Here is an 18,852-nt window from a genome sequence, read left to right on the forward strand (position 1 = left end):
TAAAAAAAATATTTTAAAATAAAGTTTAAAATAAACATTCTATACAATAAGATTACCATAACAGATCATTAAACTACCTAAACTACCTGGTCATCTATAATAGGAAATTCACTAGAGGTGTAAAGTTAGCTCAAAAAAAGTTCAAAACCTTTACGACTGTTCTGGAGTAAACCAAGTAGTCCGGAAACCTGGCAATAACGAAACGCTCCTTTTCTCTTAAACAAATGTTATTATCAGTACGCGATAAGCAGAGGGAATATGCCAATAGCGTTTGAGAATTTGTTTTGTGCAAATGTGTTTCTATGTCCCGGAGGGGGATGGGATATTACTATATAATATACAATATATAATAGTTGAAGGAGGCCACTTCGGCCCCCTCTGATCACGTGATTTTCCCGGGCCATGCCCTTAGTAACAGATAGACTCTGGCTTGTAGTGAGCTGAATTCAGCACCTCATCGTGAATATTTCAAGCAAGCAGTGATCTTTGTTCGACCTGCTGACCATGCTCCAAAATGAACTTCAGTTACATCGATTATTAACTGTCAAAATCTTATTTACGTTATTCTCGCTGGCAAGAACACCTCCGCCTTTTATTTGTTGGAAAGCTTCAGCGGTTTTGAGCCACTGATATACGTTGCATCAGGCTTCTTGCAGCATGTTTTCCTATTTTCTTTTCATGTTCTCACAGGCAGAGCAAACGCTCCATTTCGTTTGGAAGGATTACTGTAGCTAACTGTTAGGGTGGGGTAAAATAATCCTGTTCCTTGTGTTACATAACTTCTACCGAATGTTAAGACCTGTTGCTGTGGGTATAATAATGCCTGCAACAATTTGCTACTAACTTTGTCCTCGTGTTACATTCGGTGTCATTTGCTTCCACAGAACACACATTTTAACAAAGGTATACCTATTTATAAATTAAGATTAACATTAGAGGCCAGTTTAATTAAACTAAATGTAACCTTTAAGCTATCGGTTTGTCCCCTGTTGGAATTTGTCCGATAGCTCCCTTCAAGTAGCCAAGGTCTTAGGCCTTACTAAGCTGATTTTACTTGAATTTTTTGTTTAAATGTCGTCTTTGTCATCTCATTCGTTCGATATAATTTATTTAATTTATCCAGTTCATCATTTTTGCACAATGTGTTATCTCCTTTTTTAATAGTCTTAAGTTATTTTTTTGATGATCTGTCTGCATCAATGCATGTATCGATTCAGCTTGTCTTTTACCAGCGGTATGAGGATTTACATGACTTTTCCTTTCATAGGCTCATACTCATTTCGGAAATCCGTACGACAAAATGGCATACGGAAAGGTTGAACTGTAGTAGCCTTTACTGGCCTACGTCGTCAGCGCTGAGAGCAACCGTCGCCTCCTCCTTGCAGATATTTGACACCCCAATATTCGGCAGTGATGTCAGTGGCGACGAAATAGGAAACCACAGCGTCCTGTTTACCACCGCCATGAAAGGGAAAGCAAGAGCCAGGAACATTGTGTGTGTGTCTCTCTCTCTCGATCGACGGTCTGCGCTTTAACCTCAAATCCATTGTTTTATTTCAAATTGAGTGTGTAGGTTTACAGAATAAACACAACAAAAATAGCCACTGTTCCAATACTTTTGCATATACACTAGGCTACATGGCCAAAAGTATGTGGACACCTGACATCAGTTGGTCCACCCTTTGCTGCTGTAACAACCTCCACTCTTCTGGGAAGGCTTCATATTAGACGTTGAAGCATTGCTGCAGGGATTTGCTTCCATTGAGCCAGAAGAGCATTAGTGAGGTAGGGCACTGATTGTGATTGGGCAATTATACCTGGCTCACAGTTGGCTTTCAAAATGATTCCAAAGGTGTTGGATGGGGTTGAGGTCAGGGCTCTGTGCAGGCCAGTCAATTTCTTCCACATCATTCTCAACAAAACCATTTCTATATGGAGCTCGCTATGTGCCCGGGGCATTGTCATTTATACAGTATATACACATACAATTGTACAGTATAAACTATTATACAATATACAGTATATATGTAGGCTACTACTACATATACTGTATATTGTTCCTAAATTCACGTCTATCTTTTTTTCTACAGAGGCCTTTGCATGTAGTACCCCACAATTTTTTTAGACCTTAATTGAGGTGTTAAAAAAAGTTGCGTAAATCGTTCTGGATAAGAGCGTCTGCTAAATGCCTGTAATATAATTCACTGGCAGGTGGAGGTTTTGTTGGAAACTTGATTACAATTTCGACACCATTTTCAGAAAAACAAGAAAGCCCTCCTGAGATTTCATTATAAATTGCCATCTCTTTCAAGTTACAGTTTAATATTAAAGGAAAATGAATGAGAATGCATGCAATGAAGTCAAGTTGGGAACAAAGTTCATTCATACTTGCATGAGACACTGTTTTTAACACACCCTAGTGGTCAAAGCAGAAAGAGCTCCATTTTATTTGTCATCAGCAATGAAAATAATAGCAATTGCTCAAAGTGTTTTTATATATATATACAAAAAATGTATAGCCTATCCAAAAAAAGACAGAACAATACCAAAATAAATCATTATCCAAAAAATCTAACAACTGAAATTCCCTGCTGATTTTGACTTTAACAATGTTCCAAAATTGAATTCAGTCAAATTATGGTGACAAGGAACTGTGAAACCAAAAAAAAAAATCTGGCACCATTCAGCATGATTCTGTTCAGCTTTTCTGTGAAGCCTTTAGTCTCCGTCTTGCATCCTTGTGCTTCTTCCTATACTCCTAATAATAAAACAACACAATGGCTGAAACTCGGTCTAAGCTCAAATTAGAGGATTTTAAGCTCTACTGAACAAATACATGTTTAATACTTTTCCCATCAGTAATGTGAGAGGACCTGAAAGTCCATTGGAGTTACCTCGATCAAGGTGGTCCTTTTCTCCTCCCAGTTTTCCCTCTGGTCCTCCAGTTTTGCAGATCTACAGAACATTTTTGGCCCCTCTGCAGAACCAAAACATGAGAAAATCCATTTTATTTGCATGCGTTTAGCCTTTGTGAAAATACTGGGGGAATTCTTCAACAGGTGTGTCTATTCCACATCATTTATGGGCACCAGGCAGAGCCGAAAGTGTCAGAAGAGGCATCTGTGCGAATTGCTCAAGCTCATACCTTTTAACCGTTCATCATCTTGGAAGAAAAAGAAAAAACTTTTCTTTGCTGCCTCTGGTTCCCTATATTGAAAAGAAAAAGATAACATATGATTAGAACTGGCAGTGAAATGCATAAATCTACTGACCCGAGCCATCGGAATTAACTCTGTAGCAGCACTGGCTGATCTCCGGGAGTAGAGACACCATTATCCTGTAACACTGGCTGATCTCAGGCAGTAAAGACACCATTACTCTGTAACATTGGCTGATCTCAGGCAGTAAAGACACCATTACTCTGTAACACTGGCTGATCTCAGGCAGTAAAGACACCATTACTCTGTAACACTGGCTGATCTGAGGCAGTAAAGCCAGCATTACTCTGTAACACCGGCTGATCTCAGGCAGTAAAGGTAGCATTACTCTGTAACACTGGCTGATCTAAGGCAGTAAAGCCAGCATTACTCTGTAACACTGGCTGATCTCAGGCAGTAAAGGTAGCATTACTCTGTAACACTGGCTGATCTAAGGCAGTAAAGGTAGCATTACTCTGCAGCATTGGGGGAAGCAAACTGATCTCCAGTGCCTTCCTCAATCTCATCCTCTTCTTCCTCAGAGCTGCTGTCCCGAAAGCAGGGGTTCTCCTGCCACGGTAGTTTTGCTCCCTTTAGTATCTCTATCTTGTAGTCATCTAAGGCAGTAGAATAAAAACAACAACCTGTTCAACAGTGCATTCACAATAGCCACAATACACATTGCACACAGTGTTTCATAAATTAATAGTCAAATAATGTGTCTGGATGGAGCAAAACAACCCCAGTACTAAAGTGTTCCAAGATAGGAAGGGCAAACGATTCTTATGTTGCATATAAATATACTTTTCTTTAAGTTGGCAAAACTTGAGCTTGTATGTTTTTTAATTTCTCCTGTGGGTATGTTCCACAATGTATAGAGGAAGTACAGGATGGTTCAACATCGGAACCAAATGTCAAATATTCAACATTTTTAAAATATTAAAATATGAAAGATATGAGAAATAAAAACCACATAATTAACCTTTCTCTGTAGTATCCTTTGCGGAATCATTTCCAAAAAATGAGAACTGGAAGCCCGTTGATTCTGCATTCTCGGTGCTCACGTTTGGAGAGAAAAGAGAAAGCTGCACAGATGTGCTCTCCTCTGTGGCTTGCTTCTCCACCTTCTCCTCCCCTTTCTCCTCCTCCACAACCTCCTCCTCCTCCTCCTCCTTATCCCAGGCTACAGCCTGTTTCACCTCAATGCTTTCTTTCTGAGATCCAAAAGCCTCTTTCAGGTCTATGGCCACATCATAGTAGATCTCCTTGGAAACTTCTGGTAACTTCTCTGTCTCCTCGCGTTTTTTGCGTCTCGCAGCTTTGCTACAGGTAAGAGAGTGAGAGAGACAGAGAGCAAGAGAGATTTTGCAAATAAAATCCAATTTGTGCCTGACCCAGTCACAGTGGCAAACCTGTGGTCGCAGGTAATTCACTTTAAATCTATTTCCTGCTGTAGTTGGATTAAGCAATTAGGATCAAGACTCTGTAAAAGGATATGATAAGAAGCTCTGGTACCTTTCTTTTTCGGGCTCTTCACTCTTCTTTTCAAAGGCTGCGTGCTCTTCTCGAGTGGGATCATAGTGCAGGGCGGAAATATCTCTACAGACACAAAAACAGCCAATTAGCAAGGCCAAATTTAACCAATCCCACAGGATCACCATTGCTTTGATGATGATGAGTCAGAAGTCTCCTGAACCTCAAAATGCAACAGTTGCTACAGATTTTGTAATTTATAAAATTGTACAGAATGGCTGTGTGAGGACTGAGGGGGAAATCCTTGCCTGAATTGTTTACTCTTAGCTGCTTCTTTGCTGGTTTCTACACTTTGGACTTGGATGTTCAGTAGACTTTGTAAAATGCCCAGATTCTTCTTCTTTTCTTCCTCAAGCTGCACTTCCACGTCGGCACGAAAGGATGTCTCTTCTGTAATACCAGTTCTGATTATCATAATCATCACCACATTTTTCTTTTTTAGATTGTATCTCTAATCTAATTTACAATGCATCACCCTTGGTTATTTCAGAAACAGAGACAAATTTGCCATTTGTCAGAGACAAATTTGCCATCTTAGAGGACAAGTCTGAACCTGAATCTCACAGAATATTTATGATGATCAGATAGGCCTTACTGAGAAATAGCTTCTGCCCTCATGAACTGTAATGGTTAACAAGGTGGTCAATTCCACTTCAACTAAGTGAATTCAAATAACATACAACATAATACATAAAATACAAAAAATTTAAAATGAAATAACATAAAAACATTTTCACACTGAAATAAAGATTTTCCTCCTCATGGGATCTGAGGGTTATGAACCTTACCTGGAATGTTGGATTCATCATCACTTTCAAGAAACCGAGAATCCATGCGAAACCGCTCATCTGTTCCGAATCGTGACTGCAACTGCATGAGCTACACAACAGGAAAACGGTCCTCCATGTCAACAAAAGATGTCAGCAAATAACACCTACTTTTTCCAAAAACTGCCAATGGAGTCCACACCTGCTTATCTTCAGCAGTTTAGCATGAGAAGGGTATAGGTTGGTATGGCTGCTTAGCTTCAGCAGTATAACCGGAGAAGGGTACAGGGCAGTATGGCTGCTGGCTATGCACCCCCTCAACACAACAGTCCTATGAAAATCTCCCATGCTCACCTTCTTTCCCGCTTTCCCCTCGAACTGTGGTTTAATCTGGAACCGTGCTTCATCATCACCTTCTTCCTCGTCAGCCTCCTCATCATCCTCACTGCTATCAAACAGCTTGCTGCCAACTTGTTTTTCAAAGTCCTGCAAAAAAATTATCCTATTAAAAAAATTACCAAAAAGGTGACTGTACCCTGTACCCTATGCTGAAAAATGGCTGTCATAACAGAATGTGTTCTTCATTCAGCTTCCTCTTCCGGAGGGCTGGAACTAACTTATTTAGCCCAGCTAGGAGCAAAATAAATCATTTGAGTTTAAAGGGCCAAAGCAGTGTCTAATTCTGGTTCCCCATCTGCGATGTGTTGCCTTGTGCCACTAACCTTTACCCTGAGGCCTTGTTTATCCCCAGTGCTGGGGCCCAATTCACTGGGCTCCTCTGTGGAAGACTCTGAAGAAGACTCCTCAAACAGACTACTAGTACACTTATGCGGTTCCACTGAGCTCTGTTCAGCTTCCTCCTCACTCTCGCCATCAGAGTCAAACACAATATGCTTTCCTTTATTGGCTGTTGGTGCATCCTGGGAAAAAAATTGAGCATGAAATATTGAATTTACAAATTCCCATGTCTCCCATGACAACCATAGATTAGAGGGGTACAGAGAACCAGGATGCAGAACTTACCAATGCTGAGAGAGCACCTTGAATAAGCTTCTTCTGTAGCTCTGCCTCCTTCTGCTTCTGCTCCAGAGCAGCCAGGCGCTTCTGGTTATCCAGCTTCTGTTTCTGCTGGATGTCCTTGGTGCTGACCCTTTTTTGCGAAGGCTTCTTGCTTTCTAACAACGGCGTGTTCTCTTCCAACTGCTCAGTGGGCGTGCTTGCCGAATCTTTCAGTGAGGCTTTCCCCTTTGCCCCCACCTGTTCAGCGGTCACTGGCACTACACTAAGTGAGCTAGATACCGAACTAGAGGACTCAAAACTGGTTGAGCAAATCCCAGGTTTCGGAGCAGATTTGTCCATTTCTCCTACAGCTGCAGATGGTTGCTCTTCAGGATTTTCCCCTTCCTCACTATCAGAACAGCTGGAATCTGAATTTGAGTCTGTGCTTTCGGACTCACTGGATTTTATTAACGGATCGTTGTGATCTTTCTGCTTTACCTTCTGGTCACTAGGTAGTGAGAGAGGGGGAAGACCCTTAAATGGAAGGAGTTTGCCATCATCAATCTTGCGCTCACATTCTGAGGCACTGGACTCAGATGATTGAGATGTATGTTCCAATTTCAGTTTCTTCTCAGCAATGGTGGTCTCTTGGCCTTCCTCATCTTTGTTCCTTTTCTGACTGAGACCTAGCTGAGCACCTGGAGCAGTTTCTAAAAGAGCCCTGGTCCCCAAGAAAGCAGGGAGACTTGGGGTTTGGATCTTTTCCCGCCTCTTCTTTTTTTTCCCCCTGCCTTTATCATTTTCCTCATCACTGCTGTCCTCCTCCAAGATGGCTGCCAAAATCTCCTCTGGTGTGTTACCTTTCTTTGCTTGTGGAGCCATTGAGGCCCCCACACTGGAAAATGGTACATCTGTCTCCTGTCCGGATCCAGCTTGTGAATCAGATGCCTGGCAATGCCCTTTTTCCTCTTCCTCAACCATGGAGGCTTCCTTCGCAAGTTGCTCCAAATCTGCAAGGGACAGCTCTATACGGTGACAACCGGCCATCATGGCTTCATAATCCAACTCAGAATCGGAATCAGAATCAGAACCAGAACACTGAAACTCCTCTGATTCTTCTTTTCTCGATTTAGTTACACTGGAAGGCTGCTTAGATAGGACTTTACTGCCAGGTATCTCTTTTCTTTTGCTGGTGCCAGGTTTAGAATCACATTTGTTTAAAACTGTCCCAGAGGGGCTCGACTGGGTGTGATCTGCTTCCCCCTGCTTCACTGGGACAGCAGGAGCTTTGCTCTGTGTGAGAATTTCATCAGTGTCGGCCGAGTCATATTCTCGGTCGTCTGCTGGCTCCTCACGACTTCCAACAGTGAGTACACCCTTCGAATTCTGACCGGCCCAGAACACACTGGGTTTAACGGTAAAGTCATCACCAACCACCTCCAGGTTATCCTCATCCTCCACGCCCACGTCTTTTGTCCGCGCATTTTCTTGCGCTACCAACATATGAATTTCCTCATCAGAATCTGCTTCGCTGTCAAACACATACAGGGATTTTGTTTGCCTTTTTAGAGCAGGTTTCTCCTTTCCATGCACAGAGCCATTTTGCCCAGTCATTTTTTGTGTTAAAAGAGTTTTTGCACCATGGCTGACTTCGAATGAGTTCCCTTCATTTTTCAGAGAGGCCTCATGATGCTGCTTACCGTGGCCATTGTACTTGGCCACAGGTGGAGAGTGTCCAATCACTTTGCACAATGACTCCTTCCTGATCTTGTTAGGGCGTACTTTCTGTGGGGGGAACTCGCCTCGTCTTTTCTTGCTGATGTCATCGTCCCCTCCCGGGATTTCCCAGGTTAGCTGAGACACTGGGGTTAGGGCTGGAACATCAGCTGTGCTCTCCAGCCTTTTGATGTTGTGGCTGTGCTTTGAAGGATCATACTTAAACATGTGTTAATGAGTTAAGGTATGGCGCATACATGTACGAAACATACTGTAAAAGAATAATTTAAATATTTGTGATATTGCATCAATTACAAATCAATTATCTCATATTGCGTTATACAATACAATGTCAAAACCATTTAGATTTGAGGATATAAATTATGATGCAATTATTAGATTTCAGGCGTAAGCAAAAGAGAGTATATACAAAAGGATATCTTATTCTTGCCTTGACCTTTAAGATGGAGAACTGGAAGAACCCGCCCAAATTTACTAACAACCCAATCCTGCCAAAACCAAAAAAAAAGGGACAATGAAAACAGGTTCTGCAAATAAGGGGGGGGGGGGGGTGGGGTCAGTCAGCATTTACTAACAGATGTATATGCTTCATCTATGGAAATATTTTGGCTTTTATATATTCAAAATATTTTTGAATATACTTTCCTTTTGATGCAGTTAAATGTTTTCACGCATATATATATATATATATATATATATATACACCTGGAGTGAACGCGCAGAAACAGGTTAGAGATTATGTAAATTAGGCCAATAAAGTATTCTAATCTAATTTACTAAAGTATGCATTCATTACAACTCCCCTCTTTGTGTGAGAATTTTTATAACTCCTGAAAGCAGGTGGTAATTTGTGCTGATATTTGTAGCCTATAACTCATACACAGGATGCAAGAGAAGGATGTCAGGCTGTACACACATTCTCCGCAGTCAAATCAGTTTCCCTTGTGGGCTGTATGGGGGGGAGTGGAATGAATGCTTACTCTCATACATAACACTCTGGAAAGGTGATGGGATTTAAAACATGTTTCACACATTTCTTCTAATCACTTCTTGTTAATTTTCAGATATAATATGAAATCATGTTACCAACCTGTATGTTGTACAGTCGGTATTAATATTCTTTCCTTAATGGACCACCTCCTGTGTCTTTTTCTTTTTGTACACTGCCTAACGTCATGCCATCTTTTCTTTACATCCTCCCCAGTTAATTCCATTATACCCAATGTATTAATTTTGTATGTGACGCCATTCCAAATGTTTTATTCTCTCCGCTGGTATTGTATTCCTATGCTATAATGAAGTTATATATACCTCATTGACCATCCTGATATGTTTTTTTTTAATGATAATTTTTTGTACAAAATGTTTCTTCTTCTTCTTATCTTTCTAGTGGTTCCTTCGCTACTTGTGCCTGATTGCTCTGTCCAGTTCTGAAACCACTAACTCATGTTATTTCTCCTCTCATGAGGCAAACATACACACAAAACAATAATCTATTGACAGAAAATATATCAACCCACAACAATCTATTCTGTAAATACCTTATGGCCTGGAATCTCTGTCCCTGGAACTGCTGCTTTCATGTGGAAATTCTCCACGCCAGCCTTCTTGAAGGACTCCACCAACTTCTCTTTTTGTTCAATGTTTGTAAACTGAGCCTTCTCAGTTGTCTGTTGTCGTTCTACAGCCAACCTGAGAAATTGACTTCAATTAATTCAAACACCAAATCATACTGAAAATTGATATCCTCTTCAGTAGACAAGCGGGCAATGGACTCATTTGCTTGACAAACTCAGTTGGGTCATTTAAAGCTGTAAATCTTAAGAGCCCAAAACAGAGGGCATTAAAAAAAGAAATGACCATAATATTTATTTACACTTGTCACACAGTGAATCTAGAACTATCTGAATACAGGTATTGAACACTCCAGGGGCTTCTACCATTACTGCAACTTTAGGCGTGCTATTCCAAGCAAAAACAAGTCTGAGTGGAAAATATACTTCTGTGATTATTTTCAATGCAAGAAACAGATAACAGATTACAGATTTATAGTGGCTGGTATGAGTCAGACCTCTTGTGTGATGTTGCCCTAACATTGAGACAGTGGATTTTATGCACATTCAACTTCTCCATCTACTATCGGATTATAAGTCAAAACAAAACAAAACAAATTCTCCTGGAACATAATAGGAAATAATCATAACACCGGCAAAGTAAAATTTTACAGCACTTGTATACACTGGATTTAAAAAAAATGTTCAAATGACATACCTGTGTAAGAAGTTTTCCTTTGCCATTTCAATTTGCAGTGTTCCACCTTTCCATTTAGATTTATTTAACACGGTCATGCCTATGAGATAAAAACACGACAAGAAACAAACGTAAATCAACCATGTCATGTCCACAGTAAACTACTCAGAGAAGAAAAAAAGACATACATTTTCTTAAAGCTTCATCCGAGATGTTAATGTTGATATAACCGAAGGTCTTCACGGGGATTCCTAATGGAAAACGAAAAAACAAAAAACAAATCAGTAAATATTTTAGGGTTATACTGTTAAAAGCGAATGGTGAGGTCTACACTGCACATTACTCAAATACTTACCGGTTTCATCTTTCCTTGTTATGATTTCCACATCTGACACGTCCCCAAATTTCCCAAATCTGTCTTTAAGATCCTTTTGGGAAATTGCGTGGCCCAATCCACCTATGTACAAACGCTTCATACCTTGTTCCTCCTCGGTAAAACGTTATAATTTACCTAGCACTGCTTAGTTTACAACTCTAAACTTTAAATAGATACGGATTTATCCAAGTAGCTGTCTGCTAGCAAACTCAATACTTCACACGGTTTGCCTTGGCTGACAGATTCATAGAATACAGTATACAAGTTTCAACGACAGCAGCAATATAGAATAGCCCAACTAGTTTTAACTACCAACAATTTAATTTCACGTTGACATTTCAGCCCATTCACACATGTATACCACACACAGCACCCCTTGTGCTCAAACAGAACAGTCCCTGTACAATAACAACCACAGCACCATGGGTTCCGCTAGCAGAAGGTTCCGTCTGATGTTTAAAATGTATATTTAAAAAATAAAAAAACAAAAGCAACACAATAACAGTTGTGTAAGTAACAATCAGTTACTTACTTGGATTAACATAAATGGAGTAAACAAACAACCATGACAATCAGCCCTGTTTAAACAGTTTATTGTTTGTGGTCGCTCGCTTCAGAAACAAACCAAATGCCATAAATATTTGCTGCCATAGGGAGATAATAGTGAATAATAACATGTCCCCTTATTTCATGTTATTTCATGACTATTGATTATAGCTGATAATTCATAGTAAACAAACCAAAATCTTATTTACGGTACTGATTTACGTTCTATTCAAAATATTAATAAATAAATATATGAGCGTCACGAGATTCCCCTCCTAGCTACACTGGTAGATTCCACTTTTGGCGCGACATGTAAATCGCTCGGTATTAGCAGCAAGTAAGTTTGCTTCATAGTATTTGAATTAATATGTTTTCATGTTTTGGTGTTGGTTAGCAGCTATATGTATTTATCTATATGTAGTTAGGTATTTAGCTAGTCTGGTTGCTTAATCTTTTCATAAGACCGTGACTGATATCCTTCATAACATTGCGTAGCTAATCAGCTTGTTTTGTGATATTGTGCACAGCTGTGCTCATTTAAGAAAGATTGAGAGGATTGTCAGGTCGACAAACTCTGTTTAAATATTTTATTTCGTTGAGCTAAGTAAATACCGAAAAGTAGTTGTAGCTGTCATTTTCTAACGTCAACTACCCGTCCCGTTCTTGGCTTTTCTTGCCAGATCTATCGGTGAGCATCAAACTCCAACACCTGAAACTATGGAGCAAGTGTATGAAGCAGAAATCAAATTGCTACAGGAGGAAATCGCATTGCTACAAAATCAACAAGAAAACAATGAACGAGAGGTGATATTGCACATTGAAGAGCACACACAGCGGACTTTGTGAGTTTCATTATTCACTCTGAACCAAGATTAACTTGCATGGTGCTAAATTGTATATTAAAATAAATAAATAAAAATAAATTCGACAATGGTGAATGACTTTACATCTGTCCATATCTAGTTGAAGGGGGTTCAAAGCTACATGGCATCACCCATCTCAGATTTGTGTATGCGTTTCAGGACATCACAGCCAGACTTCAAAAGAGGAAAGAATGATGCCGTTATGAATCTTGAGAAACTGGAGGAAGATCTGGCCAGACAGACCAAAATCAATGGAATTGTACTGAAAGAGTGTGAAGTGAAAACACTGGAAAAAAGTAAGCACAGATTATGTAATTTGCAAACCTATTTTACAATTTTCCACCCAGACAGGCAATACGATCCTGTGAGGTTTAGTTATTCCTCTTACAGTGCTAAGTGAAGGATGTTCAAATCTTATCCTTGAGTACGTTAGTGCTGCTGGTTTCATTCTTCTTCTCTAATCAGGTGAGTGGAATCTCTGGCCAATGAGTGAAAAACATTTAATTGGATTGAAGAGTTTTATTTGGGAGAACAATGCGAGTGAGAATGGGTAAAAACGGCAGTATAGGGTGGGAAATGGGACACTGCAGAGTAGTGTGATTAGTTCATTACTATTTCATGTTATGGTCAATGATGTTTTTCCCAGGTAGATCTTAATATAGGTAAATCATTGTTTGCAGATGATGTGGCATTGTGGAACAGGTAGAAACAGTCAACACATTGTTGGGAAAGTGCAAGAGGCTAGTGCAAGTAGAAAAGTAGGGATGTGGATTCAGATTATCTGTTGAGAAAACAAAATAAATTATTTTTACTTGGTAGAAGGTTGCAGAGGGTTTTGGGTTAAAAATGGGTTTGTTTGTAAAGGTTGTAGTTTTTTAGGTTTTTGGGAGTATATTTTGATACCAGAATGACCTGGGCGGTGCATGTTGGGATAGCGGATTAGTGTAAAAGGAGTGATAGCCTAAATGTAATGCACTGCTTAAGAGGAATAGAGTAGCCAGTATAATTTAGATTAGACTTGGAGCTCATTCCGATCACTCAGATTGGATTATGGTCTACTGGGATTTTTTTGCTTCTGAAAAAAACCAACTTACATAAACACTTGCTGTCATAGGGAGATAATAGTAAATAATAACATGTCTCCTTGTTTCCTGTTATTTCTGCTCTCATAAAGTGTGCTTCCTGTGAGAAACTGTATGTACAAACATGTTCTCATAGTATTGCTTTTTCCACTCTAGGTAGGACAAAAATTGTACAGCGGTACCGAGTTTCTGGTAACTGCAGTTTCTTAAACTTTCAAGTTGAGTTTGAGCTCACAGAAATCCAGGTAAGACAATGTTTTTGCATAATGTCCTACACTGTTGTTGATAATGATTTAGTATACTTCACATTCAGTATTAAATGTACTATTTCAGATGTGAACTTCTTGATTGATTCTAATGCTGCTTATATTACTAGCCAGGGAGGGTTTCATAAATCCATTACATTCAGGCTTTGAGCAGAAGCTTTTGTCCTGAGTAACTTGCACAGTCTATATTTGTATTGCCCATAAAATACAATTATACATTTGGAGATTTACTGAAGTGTGATGCAGGTGAAGTACCTTCCTCAGGGGTACGTAGGCTGTGCCCCACCTGGGTCTTGTGCCTCTGAGCTACAAGCCTAGTCCAGCCATTGTATGACACTGCCACCCGCTGTTCAGTCTTAGTGCAGTAGTGACTCCTCTGGGATGTCGATCTGCCTGCACCAGCTGCGTTGGGTTTGCAGTGCTGTGGCGTAGTAACTGCACAGCTTAGCTGGTGGATTGTGCAGTGAAAAGCAGACTCGCTCCAGCTGGCTACACTGAAAAACACATTTTAGATGATGATTACAGTGCCATGAGCAATGCCTCACCATGCCTGAGTGGTTATTTGTCTCATTGTCACCAGTTATCACATCAGAATCACTGGCAATTAAATATTAACACACAGTAGGCTTTTGTCAGTGATGTCCATTATGCTTTGAGGATGGAAGAAGAGGAGCTGCTAGATAATTTGACACGATTTTTATAAATAATTACACATCAGTGTAAAAATGTCCTTTACGTATTATTCTCATGATTGCTGTACCAACAATGATCTGTCACCAAACACCAGGGGGCAGCAAACATCTATTTATCCATTATGCAATACATCTTAATCTTTTGTTTTTCAGCATGTTTGTCATTTGAAATGAGTTTAATGATAATGAAAATTTGAAAATGTGCTACCATGGAGTAAAAAAAGAATAAGTCTGCCATTCATTTTCATTCTCTTACTTGTAAACATTGCCTTTTCTATGGACAGATTGGCTTTGAGTTGGTTGTTGGATTAGTTTTAAACAAAAACATTGTATACAAAACCTATAAATTGTTTTTTTGTAGCACAGTGGATTGTGATAGAGAAACTCCTTGACTGAACATTCATATACCATTTTTAAAAAATCTTTAAGAAGACCAATGCTTATTTTTCATACTGTTTCATTGCTTAACTGTAAATTTGCAGGCAGCTTGTGATTTTATAATACTATTGTAAATACTGTGCACTTTTCTCATCTGTAATGTGTAGGAGGAAGACGGCACTATCGTGAGGAGAATAACAGCCCTAAATATTGTTGTGGATGGATGTGAGTTAATTGATATCAGCACATTCGTATCTGGGTAAGCATCATGTACAATGATCAGTGTCCTGTCAATTTTGTTTCACTTGTCCTTTTTTATAATTCAAGTTTTATTGAGCAGTTACATCCAAGAAACAGGCACATTTGGTGTTAATACTCTCTGATCACCTTTAATTACAATCCCCTTCATTTGTGTAGGATATTTTAATACATAATGCATAAAATAACATGCATACAATAAAAATATAATAGAATGCATTTTTTTTACAATGTCAATGCAGAATAGGATCCGCCCTCATTCCCCCAATGTACTGCATTTCATTTTGGAAAAGAAGAGCAGCTAGTTGCCTCTTTAGCGTCATTTCCACCAAAACTGCACAATGAAAGCCATTGTTTTATAGCTGTCCTTTAGCGCTGCAGCTCAACTTTCAAAGTGAACATCTGGTCAAAATGAACAACATTTGCCATTTGAAACAATTTGTGATATGTATCAAATAATTATGTTCATGAACCAGAGACTGAAGCAACATAAAGCCACAGAATTGTGTTTTGCTGCAGACTTTATGGTGCATCATAACTGCAGGTTTGAGAGGGTTTCTATCAGGTGACATGGCCCATTCATCTTTCAACAACTAGGCTGCTCTGGTCGAAAGTTAGCTGCCTACTTTTAAAGTCAAACCAGTCCGTGTAGGCCTACTTCTTCGTGTGTTTACAGGCACATGTTTGGACATTTTGGGGCCCAGGCAGAGCTCAATTTGCACACCCCGATGCAGATTTTCACATCCAATCTCAGCTTCCACATTCCATGCCAGACCATGAGGCCCGTATATACAGAGCAATGTCTTTACAGGATGCGCCACTGAGCAGCCCCTTTAATGGTTAGTCATAAAACTGAGGTTTGTAAAGGGTCGGAAAATGTCTGGTAAATTCCCGGAAACTTTAAATAGGACTTTAAGCTTGGGAATTTTGGCCATATTTCCCAATTTCAATCTAAAATGTTTGTTTTTAATAATGAATTATTTTTGGAAAAGTTTCCTCCTCTGAATATTCCGGAAAGTTTCCAACCCCTAGTGGCATCTAATCAAGCGGTTTGTGTACGCAAATTAAACCCTGATGATAATCAAAGATTTGGAGTGTGTGTTCTGTACACATATTCAGAATGAACTTTTTATATGCATGCACTTTAACATGAACTGTTCCTGTGAATATGGTGTCCAATGTATAGTCCCCTCATACCACAGTCACACCTCAGTCTTGCAAAGAAATGCGCTGGAGGAAGACTCTTCATATGCTGTTCAATAGGTGAACTGGTGAGCACCTGACTGACCAGTGTGGGTGGCTTTTTAGAAGCCAACCCTCACAAATAAGACACATTAGGATGTATTTTCATTAAGAGCAGGTTACTAAAGATAAGTAATGAGATTGTTTTACCTATAATATGTTAGTATTTTGTATAATTGAGTTCAATGTGCTCAGTGCTTGAGTTCAATAAGCCTTATGTATTTCTTTCACTTTATTGATATTCTGGGATCACATAAAGAGCACAGTAGAGATAATACCCTGGGGGGGATTTGAGACCCCAGCATGTGCTCGTGTGTTCTTATTCAAAATTCACACGTGCCAATGTTCTCCACGTTTGCAAATCACTCTGCATAAGAACATCTTGTGATGTAACGTACAGTAATCGTCAGTAGTGATTGGCTTGTTACAGTATTGCTGCATGCTCAGTAAAGGCCATCCTCCCAAATTCAGATGTAGGGCGAGGCACAGTAAGAAGCAATTGGGGCACTCGAGTGGAGATCGTGGGTACATGCATGCCAGGTACAAAGACCGCTACTTTAGGATCCACACGCCAATCAGGAATCCATCTGCGAGTCAGTCAGCAGGAGGAGAAGGATCGCCTGTCTCCAGCAGAATTCCCTCCCGCTGCTGTCATGGCACATTTATGCACATGTATAAAATGGCCAATGTGTGTTGTTACAAAGCGTGGATGCTGTTTTTGGAAAGGCGTGACACTACCCCACAGTTCCCTTGTTTTATGCTGGTGAAGAACATACTCATGTCAGCGGACAGGGATGCTTCACAGGCCATTAAAAAATTCTGTTATGGTTTTGGTGGTTTTTACTTCTAAGAATAGGCACATGTAAGTGAGGTGATTATGATGTTACTGGGACAAAAATGGCTTTCATCTGATGTGGCCGACTGTGCAAACACAATCTGGGATATCTGTATTGTATTTGTTTTTGTTTTTTTTCTTGATGTCAGCGCAAAGAAAAATAGGGGAATTGCTTCTGTACAAAACAGACTGTACGTGAAACCTACATAAAATGTTTAATTCTATGACAATTTAGCTGCTGGTCTGTTTCGCTACTGGACGGCTTTAAACTTGTCAGAATTTTAACTGGCCTCTCCTCATTGTAGGAATGTTTTGGCCAGGCCTTTCCTATATAACTAACTGGCCTCTCCTGAGCCACATCTGGATTATATTGTCTGGTCTGAGATTCGGTCCTGGCACGCGTGTAGGGGAAAATGCTGGAGATACCAGTCTTGCACACGTCCGAGTACTTTCTGTGTTTTTAATACTAGTTTTGGAACAGATGATAATTTGTAATAATTGCACTAAAAATAAAGTTGATATAAAAAATTCTAATGATAATGATATTTAAGAAGTGCACACAAATGAAAACCTGCTCCTTTCATTAGGATGGGTTTTTAGAAAATAGGTCTGTTTTTGAATCAGTTTTTTAATATTTACATTATTTTACAACAGGTTGTTCATTGTGCATACAATGCCTTTTTTACTGGGGTGAAATAATATTTCTAATTCATCCTTAATGGTTTAACTCTGAGAACTCTGAGTTGACTGCATTTTTATTCAAAACATGTTTTGCGTGAATAGCTGCATGCGACAGACAGTACTTTCGAGACCTATGGCTGATTATGGAAAAGAGTCAGAAAATATGTTTTATCCTAAACAACGTGAATGTTGGTTACAGCAAGACAGTCGGTGTGTCTCACAGCAGTGTAATATGTATGTATGTGGTGTTTCTGATGTTTACATGCTCTTCTGATGATAAACAACCAAGGTCTCGTTCCTTCTGTCTGTCTACTGCAAAATATCAATTTTTCTAAATTGAGATCAGTCTTTCTCCATGTATGACACACATAATCAGCATTTCACACTGACTTCTACTTACAAACTACAATTATTATTTTTGCACATGTTCATGATTGTGGTTTGCCAGTATGGATAGTTATGGATGTACAGTGAAAATCACCCAGAGACTAACAAAACTTAGATCTTGTGTTAAACACATCAAGGAGAAAGTAGGAATGTGCAAGTCCTATATTTTCAGAATCTGTTCTGTGCAAACCTGCACCTATAGTAATTGCAGGGAAATAATTTTTTGTCAAAATGGGGAAAAGGTACTGCCTCTCTTTAGGGATTAGTGAGTGAGCCTCTTTGCAGGGATGAGTGACTGAGTCTTTGCAGGGTTGAGTGAGTCTCTGTACAGGGCTTATTGATTCTCTGCAGGGTTGAGTGAGCCTCTGTGCAGGGTTTAGTGAGCGTTCGTGCAGGGTTTAGTGAGTCTCTGTGCAGGGTTGAGTGAGCCTCTGTGCAGGGTTGAGTGAGTCTCTGTGCAGGATTGAGTGAGTCTCTGCAGGGTTTAGTGAGTCTCTGTGTAGGGTTGAGTGAGTCTCTGTGGAGGCTTGTGTGAGCCTCTATGCAGGGTTGAGTGAGTCTCTGTGCAGGGTTTAGTGAGTCTCTGTGCAGGGTTTAGTGAGTCTCTGTGCAGGGTTTAGTGAGTCTCTGTGCAGCGATTAGTGAGTCTCTGCAGGGATAATTGAGCCTCTTTTTAGGGATGAGAAGCCTGCTGCTGCTTTTCCTCCCTCCAGGACTGGCGGAGTTCCATTGTTTTTGAGAGACTTGCCATTTTTCCATTGGT

General features: G+C 39.8%; 2 protein-coding genes and 1 long non-coding RNA gene across 5 annotated transcripts in view; 2 read left to right on the forward strand and 1 right to left on the reverse strand.

The window, feature by feature from the left end:
- The first annotated feature begins 362 nt into the window (after positions 1-362).
- Positions 363-1,600, forward strand: LOC135238194 (uncharacterized). Its single transcript, XR_010325036.1, has 2 exons — positions 363-472; positions 1,268-1,600. It is a non-coding gene; the product is annotated as an uncharacterized LOC135238194 (long non-coding RNA).
- Positions 1,601-2,360: 760 nt separating this feature from the next.
- nol8 (nucleolar protein 8) lies at positions 2,361-11,420 on the reverse strand. The gene is made up of 16 exons (XM_064305908.1): positions 10,839-11,420; positions 10,672-10,734; positions 10,505-10,583; positions 9,775-9,925; positions 8,651-8,721; positions 6,521-8,438; positions 6,220-6,417; positions 5,852-5,983; positions 5,519-5,609; positions 4,979-5,120; positions 4,713-4,796; positions 4,180-4,520; positions 3,673-3,814; positions 3,146-3,207; positions 2,895-2,977; positions 2,361-2,758 (listed from the first exon to the last, which is right to left on the reverse strand). The coding sequence occupies exons 1-16, from the start codon at positions 10,957-10,959 to the stop codon at positions 2,699-2,701; spliced, it is 3,738 nt and encodes a 1,245-aa protein (XP_064161978.1). The 5' UTR covers positions 10,960-11,420; the 3' UTR covers positions 2,361-2,698.
- Positions 11,421-11,595: 175 nt separating this feature from the next.
- The window catches only part of cenpp (centromere protein P), an 84,501-nt gene continuing 77,244 nt past the window's right edge, over positions 11,596-18,852 (forward strand). The window contains exons 1-5 of one of the 3 annotated variants that reach the window (XM_064305914.1): positions 11,596-11,742; positions 12,086-12,247; positions 12,428-12,564; positions 13,507-13,595; positions 14,854-14,945. In XM_064305914.1, coding sequence (XP_064161984.1) covers positions 12,123-12,247; positions 12,428-12,564; positions 13,507-13,595; positions 14,854-14,945 — 443 coding nt within the window. In that variant the 5' untranslated portion in view covers positions 11,596-11,742; positions 12,086-12,122. Of the gene's footprint in view, positions 11,743-11,797; positions 12,248-12,427; positions 12,565-13,506; positions 13,596-14,853; positions 14,946-18,852 lie in introns of those variants that run through there. The other 2 variants (XM_064305915.1, XM_064305913.1) reach the window with 2 other exon arrangements.

This window comes from Anguilla rostrata, chromosome 13 (genome assembly GCF_018555375.3).
Source record: "Anguilla rostrata isolate EN2019 chromosome 13, ASM1855537v3, whole genome shotgun sequence".
NCBI lineage: Eukaryota > Metazoa > Chordata > Actinopteri > Anguilliformes > Anguillidae > Anguilla > Anguilla rostrata.